General features: G+C 39.6%; 1 protein-coding gene across 1 annotated transcript in view; it reads right to left on the reverse strand.

Annotated features, from left to right (window-relative positions):
• Positions 1-11221: 11221 nt before the first annotated feature.
• Positions 11222-12861, reverse strand: part of LOC118571438 (zinc finger protein 260-like) — a 65207-nt gene continuing 63567 nt past the window's right edge. Inside the window, exon 6 of the mRNA XM_036170454.1 lies at positions 11222-12847. Within this exon, the coding sequence (XP_036026347.1) occupies positions 11600-12847 (1248 nt within the window). The 3' untranslated portion in view covers positions 11222-11599. The remainder of the gene's footprint in view (positions 12848-12861) is intronic.

A 12861-nucleotide genomic window follows, 5' to 3' on the forward strand; every position in this document is an offset into this window, starting at 1 on the left:
CCCAAAAGCAAATGGAACTTGAGTTCACAAATTTATAATTTTCAAAGACAATCGAAATGTATATAACTATTGAATTAAATTTATCATGCCCAATAGAATGAAAGATTAACTAACTGTGGTAGCTACTGTTGCTGCTAGGGTCTCCATTGTGCTAGCTGTAGTAACCAATTATGAAAAGGTAATCCCAGAAACAGTAGTAGCAGTGGTTGTCACTGCAAAAACAGCAACAATGGCAGCAGCAATGTCAAATTCTCTTCTGGAGCATGTGGGCATCCACTGGCATGGATACAATTCCAGGAACATGAACCACCAAGGGCCATTTTTCTTGATCCCAGCATGACTTAAGCTGGCAGCTCTGCAAAAGAACAACTAAGAAACAAAGAAAAAACAGGCAACTCACAAGGAGCTGAACTAATGGTCTCATAATGGCTACATTCAGGCCCATATATTTTAAGGTATCTTCAAAGTGGTCTAAATGAATTTCAGGAGGCCAATAAATGTTGCACTGAGCCACTCCTGAAAAGTAGGTACTACACCAGCTCGAAGAGGATTGTGAAAATGAAAAGGCTTATCTGGCATGCCACTGTTAAGAAATGGAGGTCTGTGACCTTCAGGGTTATCCTTAATCTCCAAGGTGTCTCAGTATGGCGGTTTCCCAGAAAATTAGGAATCGAACTACCTCAAGACCGAACTATACCACTCTTGGGCATATGCCCAAGGAATGTTCAACCATACTACAAAGATACATGCTCAACTATGTTCATAGCAGCATTATTTGTAATTGCTAGAACCTGGAAACAACCTAGATGCCTGTCAAGTGAAGAATGGATTAAGAAAATGTGGTACATATACTACTCAGCAGAGAAAAACAATGACAGCATGAAATTTGCGGGCAAATGGATGGTACTAGAAAAAATCATCCTGAGTGAGGTAACCCACACCCGGAAAGACAAACATGGTATGTACTCACTCATAAGTGGATTCTAGATATAAAGCAAAGAACAATCAGACTGCAACCCACAGAACCATGGAAGCTATATAGCATGGGGAATCCTAGGATGACTGTGGCCTTTAGTAAGTTTTGGTTTTACTCAATTACTGAGCAAGCCTCAATGAAACATTTCACTATTAAGATAAGAATTTATACTGTATCAAGTTGATAATAGAAAATTAATTAATTAATTAAAGAAGAAAAAGAAAAAATAAAAGAAAAATTTGAACTATTAAAAACAAACAAACATTTTGCTAAAGCAGAAAGGGGGAACTTGGGGTTCATCATTCCTCTCCACATTCTATTCTTTCCCTTATATTATATATTTTAAATTTTTTGTCAGTGGATTCTGCTGGAGTATCCACTATAGATAAGCACTGGAGGGCTCCTGTTGCAAATCACCCTCTGTAGCAATGGAAGGATCTTTCTAAGGTTTCATATTTCTCAGTGTTATGGATGATGGTTATAGGGTTAGGGTGGAATAAAATATTAAACTCAGTATTCTCCTTACGAAAAGAAAAAGTGTCTCAAAAAAAAGGAAAAAGAAGAAATGGAATGGATAGGTATAAGTTATTATGGTAGATTATTGTATATACTAGTAAACAAATTCAGTAAAATAGCAGCCTTAGATAATTTGCACTGTTATGGATTCTTATATGTTGATACAAATGTATACTATTTTTATATTCCTGTTTAAGATAATTTGTATATTGATACAAACACAGAAGTATATTTGTTATAATGTACATATGTTTCTACTCTTATATTAAATATTTGTATATTGATACAAATGTAAATTTATATCTGTCATATTGTATATATGTTCTATTTCTGTTTAGGATATTCTGTATATTGATAAATATTTAAGATTACTGTCATATTGTATACTGCACTATACATTCCTACCTCTGTTATAAATACCTTGTGTATTGTCACAATTTTGAAGTTGCCATCCTTTACCATACATTTGCTTATAAACTGTTTATCTTGTTTATATGAAGCCTTGGTCCTTACGTTATTTAGGTAGATAAGACCTATGCTTGTCATCTCTATAGTTATGTTACTTAGGTTATCCAGATTTACAGATACATAGGTCGGATGGACAGGTAATCTTCAAACACTTCATAGACCTAGAGAATATGGCATTTAAGTAACTTAGAATTCTGTTGACATGAGAAACAATTGCTCCTGGCAGCACCAATTTGATCCCAAGAGAACGTTGGGCTTCTAAGACATTTCCATTTGGAAATTTGTCTTCTTGGCACAAAATGGTCTACTGGGCAAAGAACTGCCCTTGTCTCAACTGCTGACAGTACAAATGCTGTCCTTCTGGACAAGTGGGATACAAGGAAAAGTGACTTCTGAACTCTGCCAAGACAGGGGTGAGATGATCTTTCAGAATTCCTGCTTCTGAAAATGGTCTGTCAGATACTCTAGGCCTGTAGCCAATTTGAATGCACCAACAAAGTTGAGAAACATTAGGTGACTGTCCATGCTGCCAGCTGTCTCTGTCTACTTTGCAAGATTCCCGAAAGTTGCTTGCATCCATCTTTCATTTCTCAGGTAATATTATGTTCCTTCTCAGATCTTTTATGGATTGAAGACTAGCAGTTATAGTTACAACTTAGAATGTATATAATATCTTAGATAGAACATATTAAGTATTAGATTCAGGTTCTTTAGGACAGGACACCTTTGGGGATGATGTTTGTAACATGCCATTTACCTATGCTCTAGATTTCTCTGCATTGTAGTATGTGATTCTTGCTTGATATTGTTCTCATTGGTTGTAGTTCCATCTTATCTAGGTCATTATCCCTCATTACTTCATGACAACATTTGATAACAATTCCTTTTTATATATACTTGTATTTTGTTAGAACCTTATTTAGACAAAAGGGTGAGATGTAGTGGGTAGCCATTCCAGCTTTGATCTGGAAGTTTTAACCGCCACTAAGGCTTCAGCAACTGACATGCATACAAGGCAGGGTGAAAAGAGGACCCTGAATACCAGAGATCCAGATGGGCCAGCTCTCTTGGTTCCTGGACCCTGGATGCTGGAGGTAGACTGAGCAGAGTTCTCCAGAGGACACTGCCGGACTGTGCCACACCTTTGCCAGACCCTGTTACCTATCCCTTCACTGGTAAGTTACCCCCCCCAAATAAACATCCCTTTTAACTACATGGAGTGGCCTTAATAATTTCACCAATAGATTATTTGGAAGTTTTTCATCAAAAATTAATTTTATTGACTATACCAGCTTGCAAGTAGACATGGACTCTGATTCTTACACAGGTCCCTATGCATTTGCAACTCCACAACAAAAGCCAGGACTTTATGAGGACATTCATTCCCTTGTCTCATTCTCCTTCCCACTGACCTGCATTCCTGTGTTACCAGCACTGAGTGGCACAGGCAGTTTGAGGTGTTCAAAGCAACTCTCAATGACAAGGCATGTCTGGCCTAATGGGCTGGGTTGTTTGGTGTCAACTTGATACATGCTGAAATCACCTAGGAACAGGGAACCTATATTGAAAAAGAATCCCTCTGCATGATCAGGTAGTAAGGAGGATTGTAAGGCATTTTCTTAATTAGTGATTGATAGGGAACAGCCAGTTCATTCAGTGGGGCTATCTCAAACCTAGTGTTCCTGGGTTCTATATAAAAGTAGCCTGGGCAGGTCATGGGGAGCAATAGAATAAGGAGCACCCTCCATGGCCTCTGCATCAGCTCCTTCCTCCATGTCTCTGTCCTGTCTGAGTTCCTGTCCTGACTTCCTTTGATGATGAACAGTGATATGGAAGTGTAAGCCAGATAAACTGTTATCTCCCTAATAGGTATTTTTCAGGTGTCTCAATAGAGCAAATAAACAAAAACTAAGACACCTACCTGACAACTTGCTCTAAAAAGAAATAAATAACCATTTGTGGAAAATCAAAAGAAGTTCTTAGTGAATGAGAGACATCAGAAATGTAGAAAACACAAATTAGTGACCTCTGTACAAAAAAATGGAATAAGAAGAGAGGTAATGTGGTGTTTTGAATAATAATGGCCTCCCTTAGTCCTTACGTCTGAAAGCTCAGTCATCAGGGAGTGGTGCTAAGGAGGGATTAGGGGGTAAAGTGTTGCTGGCATAGGTGTGGTCTTGGGGGAGTAAGTCTATCACTGGGGGTGAGCTTTGAGGTTTAAAGGTCCAAAGCCAGGACCACTGCCTTTCTCTTTTCCTGCTGCATGTGGATCTGGATATAGAACTACCAGCTACCATGTCTGCCTGGGTGCTGCCATGTTCCCCACCATGATGATAATAGAATAAACATCTGAAACTGTAATGAAATGCTTTCCTTTAAAATACTTGCCTTAGTCATGCTGTCTCTTCACAGCAATAGAACACTGACTGAGTTAGAAACTGGTGCAGGGAACAGGGTACAGCTGTGACAGGCCAGACCATGCTGCTTGTTGGTGGATTGTGGACTTTGGGACTTTAGATTTGGAAAGTGGCTGAATGCTTTAAGTGGGGCTTAATAGGCCACATTAGAAAGAGCTTGGAGGTAGTAGTAGTGCAGAGAGAAATGTAGATAAGGATGGTTCTGCTCAAGAGCTTTTAGAAGAGAAAATGAGTAAGTGCCATAGAGACCATTCCAGTGGTATTTTGACAAAGAATGTGGTCACTTTTGGCCCTGCTTTCTGAAGGAGGCTAAATAGAAGAGGTTTAGGTTAACAGCATTAGGAGAAGACATGTCAAGAAAGCCTAGCATTGACTCTACACAGTGGTTATTTGTGGTCACTCTTATGGAGATTTTCAATGAAAGGGAGCAATCTTTGCCTACATGTCAATCTGAGTTTGATACCTACTGAATCATCTCCAGCGCCCAAACATAGACTTTTAATCAAGCCTCAACACTCTGAACACTCACTTTTCAGTGTGAGCATTTGAATGCACACACACAAAATTCTGAGTCAAGTTTAGGAGTGGAGATATGGCTCAGCAGTGAAGGCCACACATTCCTCTTGGAGAAGACATGGCTTTCATCCCCAGATCTAACCTGGTGATGCACAATCATGCCTGCATCTTCTGATGTCCTCTTCTGTCTTCTGTGTACACCAAACACTCGTGGAGAACATACATACATGGATGCAAAACACTCATACAGTTCAAGTAAATTCAGTAAATTAAAAACACAACCCCCAAATCACTTATGTGTCACCACAGATAAACAGCCAGGCAAACATAGAAATGTGACAGATATCTGCAGGTAACACTTTAAATTAGTAATTAAAAGAATCAAGGAATTAGATAGAAGGATAGAATTCCATGATTGTAGACAAGAAGCTTCATAACTATGTCAGTACACATTTGAGATATAGATTCAACAAAAGTCCAACAAAATGTCTATATACTAATGCTATCAACAACAGAAAAATGAAAAAAGATCACCATGAAGAACAAATGATCTACACTAGATTGAATAAATAGTACACAAAGTGACATCAACAGATTTGAAAACTTCCCATATACCTACAATAAGACGTACTGTTTGGAAAAGAATAAAGACATTAAGAGAACATCAGAGAAAACTTAGAAATAGACACAATTAAAATATAGTCAGTGTTGACAAATGAGGACATGAAACACACCTCAAAGGATTTCATGTTACCTTGGGGAAATCCACAGGACCTCACTGGTTACCATGGAAATTCATGGGACCTCAAGGAACCTCATAAGACCACCTGGATCATCCTGGAAACTCTCACAAGACCTCAAAGGTCCTCTTTTCCGGGTGCTGCCATTTCCATTCATGCCTCCCATGACCTGCTACCTTTGCCATTTATCTGCCAGTGAGTGGTTTTCCATATAGCTATGCCACTGCACAGGCCCCACGAACTGCAGATGTTCCTTTGGCCTTATTTAGCTGTTTGTCTTACAGCCAATTGTGGTTTACTGATTTTGTGGTATCTTCCTCAAACTTAGCCATTCCTTCTCAAGTCTAGAGGTTGACACTTTTCATTTTAGTTCGGGTCCATCAATGATTGATGAGCCATCAGTAAACCATGCCTTAGCCAAACAATTTGACCATTCTGTTGGTCCCTACAGTTCAATAGTTGCCTCTCTTGGAGGAGGAGTTAGCACTTTTGGCAACTGAACTATTTCTTCAGTGCTAACCATATCCCAGTCACTAAGGAATTCTGTTATGTACTAGTTCCACTGTAATACCTTTCCTTCCATGCTGAGAACTCTGACTTTGAAGAGATCCAATCCAGCATTGTAAGGGGCACCCAGATGACCATAGGATAATTGGCCTTCCTATCAGGTTCTCCATGCCTCAAAAAAATGGGCAGATTTTTTCTGAGAGGATATTTATTCTCCTTCTATGGAAAGTGTTTGCAATGGAATCCATATGGTAAATGTAGATGGACTCCTTTTTGCTTTAGGAAGAATCCATAGATGCCAAGTAAGCAATAAATATGATATCTATCATCAGGATACCATGTGGTTAAACAGTGGTCAAGGTTGCATGCACAGAGAAGAGCATAAAGGCAGCAACAAAAGCTGCCCTTTGTTCCTGTCCCCATTGGAGATTAGCTGCCTTTCTAGTAATTTTGTAGAGGATTTATTACAATAACCTGTAAACACTGCCTCTGACTTTTGACCCTGAGTAATGGCATTAAAGGCGTGAACTAGCATGCCTTTAAAAAAAAGTAAGCTGTAGAGATCTGGTCTCTGCAGGGATGAAAAGCATGGGCCATCACTGCTCTCTCAAACATCTTAGCTCCCAATCTAACTCTGAGACATTTAGAAAAACAATTTGAGCTGTAGTAACCATTTGAATTTACTTTAAAAAATTTAAATCTCTTAACTGTGATTTTTAACAGCAAACAATAAAAATATCATTTTTGTTTAAGAAGAATACTGAAAAGCTGATGTCCAATATATCATGGATCACGTTACAATCTACAGTCTAACATTGTAGCATTAAGACATGTGCTACAAGAAAACCCATGTTTCATTTCATGCCATAAAGACAAGTGTACCATTGGTAAATTATCATTAGAAATACTTTAAAAAAATTTTTCATGTCTGATCAAATGAAGGGCATTTATTAGTCTTTATATTAGCTTGGATTGAATGACCAAGCTGTCTGATGAACTGTCACCTCTCCTTATTCAGCAGGTCCCTCCTATTCAAATCGTACCTTTATCAACCTGATGGTATTCACCACCATTTTTCTCCTGTGAAAACAAAGGCAATTTCATCCCCAATGGAACACATATCATAGTTTCAATTCTGAGGTTATCATATCTTTAAAATACACAAACTGATTTAATTCATAAGTTCTTTGTACTATAAAATATCTCTCTGCACCTATTGTCTGTTCTCATGGGCATATAAAAATTTGAAGTTAATAAACCACTGTGTAATCTAACTTTGGGAGTTTTGATGCTGACAGATAATGATTGGATCAGATTTTATATTGGGGCCTCCAGCAGGCCCACTCAGAACATTTCCCAATGTCAAGGGTTACCTTGTCTGTCCCTTCATGATCTGAATTCAGCAGTAAAATGCCAGCCTTTGCCACACCTTCTGCATACTCAAGAAGGCTGAGACGTCTTTTAATTATCTCTAGAAAGTATGATGGGAATTCTATGCAGGGGCTTTATCCATGAGTCACAACTTCTCTGGATTTATTAAATATTGCACTGTACTCATGTTTAGTGCCATAACTGAGTTTTGGGTCCAGAAGGTCAAACTATCTCCTGAGCCCATCTGCCACATTCCTGCCATCACCCCATGTTCCACACTGGTTGTTTCCCTTTCACAGTGAGCTCACACTCCCTGGAGGAGATCTGTGATGTAGGTGACATGTCAGAAGTTGTAACATGTGAAGTGTTGCAGAGTAATGGGAATCACAGGGAGAGTGTAGGGAGTCATGGTGTGATGGGGCTGACTGAGCACCATTGGCAAGGTCTCAGGCTGATCTCCAGGTGCATGAGTACTGCTAATCATCCTGCAGGCTGAGCAAGGTGGTCCCTAAAGCTTTATCTTGCAAAGGTGAATGATGGAGACTGAATGGCTGAGCCGTCTCCTCAACAGCCTTGGGATTGCACTGGTTGCATCTACAGTAAGACACAATCACACACCTAACTCAAAACCTGATCTTAGTGGTCATGGAACGCTGAAGCAGAAACATGCCCTGAGGTACCTGGCCCAGGCTGGATAGAGCAAGCTATCCCTCTCTGTACAGCAACTGCTGTCTCTATGTCCCATCACCTGACCGTGCTCCACAGAGACAGTAGTAACTAGTTTCTCTGCAGCAAGACTGTCAGTACTATTGCCTCCTCCTCCTCAGAGCTGGCCAGGATAGCCTGCTGTACCTCAAAGCCTCCTTTAGCATAAAGGCTTCTTTGGAAGTTCTGTAATCTGGAGGGGGTGGGATTTCATGAGCGGCCACCCTGTTCCAGCATGCAACCAGAGACCTCTTCACTGGAACTTGATACAGGCTACCAGATTCAGGACAGGAGCTGACCCAACTCAGAACTTGTGTTTAAATACCCCAGGTGCTGAAAATGTTCCTCATTTAAATGTTTGGGAAGGAAAAAAATTCAAACAATTATTTTGTCACCCTTGAAAGGATTCCAGATCATGTTTTGATGTTCATCAAATCTTGGCATCCAGATTGGCCTTTTCAGGGGGGAAATATTCAGCTTCTAGAGATTTGAATTTGATCTCAGGGAAAACAAAGTACAAAAGGGGTGGAATATATAGGGCCAGAATGACAAACAGGAAAACTAATACAGCCATGAATTTAAGGGGATGTGATTTTTGCCGCAATCAAAAACACAGATTATCTTTTAATGACTCAAGGCCCTGTGTACTCACAGCACAAATAAACCAGGCACTGTCTGAACTTCAGGTCAGCAAATACTTTGTCTAGTTGGCTCTAGATAGAATGCCACAATGCCTCCCCTGTCTTTAGGGTCTCCATTGGCACATCGCGGGGAATTCTAGAGTCTAGAGATGCTTTGCAAAGCCCAATAACATATAGAGTCAACTTGGAGTATAATATCAATTTATGGGATGCCCACCTTTGACCTGTGACCTCCACACATGCACATTCACACAAACAAAACTCACAAAATGATACAACTGAGGGCCAGTGAGATGATTCTGGAGATAAAGATACCTGCTGCCAAGCCTGCTTATCTATCTGAGATCCATCCCTGGGAACCACATGACTGAAGGAGAAAATGGATTCAGGTAAGTTGTCCTCTGATTCCCACACATGCATGCCCTCACCCCTACATTAATAAATACATGCAGTCCTAAGAACTTTATAAGAGTACACATGGGATACATGGTTTCAAATTCTGCTAATGGTCCATTTATTGTCTTTCTCCTTTGTTGAGTGACTTCACCTCTCTATGCCTATTATTCAGACAGATGTGTGTGCACCACACTTGTTACCATAGTTACAATAACCAATTGGAACAATACCCAGAGTTGCTCTAGCCACACTGGTCTTCCTTCTCTGTTTCAGTTTCCCATGTGAGAAGTGGAAGGATTCTGCAATATTTTGCCACCTGGGATGTTCCTCAGTTTTGTGTAAATCTCAGCTTAGTGTTCTCCACCAGTGAGAAAGAAGGAAGCCTCTTTTTCTTCAGTCTCCTTGTCCTTGTTCAGGGACTCCTGGGCACAGCCCTGGCCCTGGTATGCTCACTCACCCTCTATATGAGGCCACTGAAGCTGCAACTAAGCCTTGACTATGGCCTCAATAGTGTATATCTCTCTCTTCATAAGCAATGGTCACACTGCATTTGTGGCCCTAGCCCACTGAGACTCTCAGGACATTTAGACCCCAAAGATGATTGAATCTTGGGCCTCTTCCCATCCTTCCATGCTGAACTGGTGGCATTCCATTTCAAGCAAGGTTCTGGATTCTAATCCAACCCTGGGAACATTTAGATCTTGTCATGCACCTCTGGCTACTACCTGTGAGCCCCGAGACACACAGGCCACTCTGTGCTCTGGCTTGCTCACTCCCTAGTCCAGCCCTGTTCTCCAGACACTTAGGAAGCCAAAGAGTAGGATTCAAGGACTACAGTATGAGTTCTAGGCCAGTCTAGGTAACTGAGATAGACTCCATCTCAAAACACACACACATAGTTTATTTTAACAGAAGTTTGTGTTTGCAGTTTTGGTTTGGTTTGGGGCAGGTTTTCAGTGTAGACCTGTATATGAAAAACTCAGCTACATCAATGTTTTCCTATCAGATTGTGGAAAATTGGAATACTTGCTCAGCACACATAAGACCTCTGCACAAACAGGGCATGTTAGTAAAACCTGTCATCCCAGTAACTGAAGGTGGAAGCAGAAAGGTCTGAAGTTCAAGGTCAGCCTGAACTTCATCAGCCTGTTTTTTTTAAAAAAAAAATCAATGATTAACAAAAATATATCAGGGCTTAGTGTTCACCATGGCACAGCTTAGCAGGTAAAAGTGCTTGCAACTAAGACTGATGATCCTGGTGTGGTCCTCAGAATGCAAATGGTAGAAAGGAAGAACTGGGTCACACGGGCTGACATCTGATTTCAAACTATACTATTCATGTGGATTCACAAAGATAAAAATAATAAATTGAATCTTAAAAGAACTAAAAAGGGATGAGATATTGTTTAGCAGTTTAGTACCTGGCATGGACTGCATGGTGACCATTGCTGTTTGACAAAATTGAGCATTTTTATTTCAATTTTAAAAATTCTCACTATATGTTATGTAGTTTTCCTTATGCCTTTTATTGAGGGAATTTTTTTTTTTTTTTTTTTTTTTTTTTGCTGGCTACCTTGGAGGATGGGAACATATAGATAGGCAAAGCATCTCTTTAATCAAAATTCTTGGAAAAACTCCCCACCACCATGGAACCACACAATGTGATTACTATGCCTAATCTCAGAACACAAGAATCCCCATTGTGTTCCCTGATTTCACCAAAAATAGAGAACTTAATGATTTACTAACTGGATAGACCTAGTTCCAAGGATGAAAGCAAATATGAAAGGAAACAATGGGCTCACATCCAGAAAGGCATTAAGATACTTGCTGAATTTATCATTTATCACTTTTTTTTTTTTTTTGGTTTTTTGTTTTTTGTTTTTTGAGACAGGGTTTCTCTGTAGCTTTGGAGGCTGTCCTGGAACTCGATTTGTAGACCAGGCTGGCCTCGAACTAACAGATATCCACCTGCCTCTGCCCTCCCAGGTGCTGTGATTACAGGTGTGCGCCAAAACTGCCCAGCGAATTTATCAATTTTTGCCTCAGGAAAAATGCTGTAATGAGGTTGATGGCTGCTTTTATCCTAAAATCATTAAGTCTGTTTTTAACCTGCTTGAGTCTAAACTAAGATTCAGTTATTGAGCATAAAATGTATAGTCGTTTTTCAATAAAGCAGCAACTATACTGCTTCATGCTCAGACCATGGCAGTCTCCTTCATCTGCTGATGCCTGAACACTTCTTTGGGGCCTGAACCCATATGGAACTGGATTAAACAAGTATCTCTTGTAGAAAACAGAGTTCAGTTTACAGTACCCACATGGCAGCTCACGTCAGCTCACATCTTAAATTACCACATTGATTACATCCATATGGTACTGTCCAGTATGAATTCTTTCATGACTATGAAGATTACTCTTCTTTGCAAATGCTTTACCACATTGGTCACATTTATAGGGTTTCTCTCCAGTATGAATTCTTTCATGATTGAGAAGATTACTCTTCTGTACAAAGGCTTTACCACATTGATTACATTCATAAGGTTTCTCTCCTATATGAATTCTTTCATGACTTTGAAGACTACTCTTCTGTGCAAAGGATTTACCACATTGTTCACATTTATAGGGTTTCTCTCCAGTATGAATTCTTTCATGACTATGAAGATGAGTCTTCACTGCAAAGGCTTTACCACATTGATTACATTCATAGGGTTTTTCTCCAGTATGAATTCTTTCATGATTGTGAAGATTACTCTTCTTTGCAAATGCTTTACCACATTGGTCACATTTATAGGGTTTCTCTCCAGTATGAGTTCTTTCATGGGTGAGAAGATAACTCTTCGTTGCAAAGGCTTTACCACATTGATGACATTCATAGGGTTTCTCTCCAGTATGAATTCTTTCATGACTTTGAAGATGACTCTTCTGTGCAAAGGCTTTACCACATTGATTACATTCATAGGGTTTCTCTCCGGTATGAATTCTTTCATGGCTGAGAAGATAACTCTTCCATGCAAAGGCTTTACCACATTGATTACATTCATAGTGTTTCTCTCCAGTATGAATTCTTTCATGACTTTGAAGATGACTCTTCCATGCAAAGGCTTTACCACACTGATCACATTCATAGTGTTTCTCTCCAGTATGAATTCTTTCATGACTGCGAAGACTACTCTTCCCTGAAAAGGCTTTATCACATTCATTACATTCATAGGGTTTCTTTCCAGTATGAATCATTTCATGAATTTGAAGACTGCTCTTCTGTGCAAAGGCTTTACCACATTGATTACATACATAGGGTTTCTCTCTAGTATGAATTCTTTCATGACTGCGAAGACTACTCTTCCCTGAAAAGGCTTTATCACATTCATTACATTCATAGGGTTTCTTTCCAGTATGAATCATTTCATGAATTTGAAGACTGCTCTTCTGTGCAAAGGCTTTACCACATTGATTACATACATAGGGTTTCTCTCTAGTATGAAATCTTTCATGACTGTGAAGATTTCTCTTCTCTGCAAAGGCTTTACCACATTGATTATATTCATATGGTTTCTCTCCAGTATTAATTCTTTCATGTCTGTGAAGATCACTCTGTACAAAGGCTT

The sequence above is a fragment of the Onychomys torridus genome, chromosome 21 (genome assembly GCF_903995425.1).
Source record: "Onychomys torridus chromosome 21, mOncTor1.1, whole genome shotgun sequence".
In the NCBI taxonomy this organism is placed as follows: Eukaryota; Metazoa; Chordata; class Mammalia; order Rodentia; family Cricetidae; genus Onychomys; species Onychomys torridus.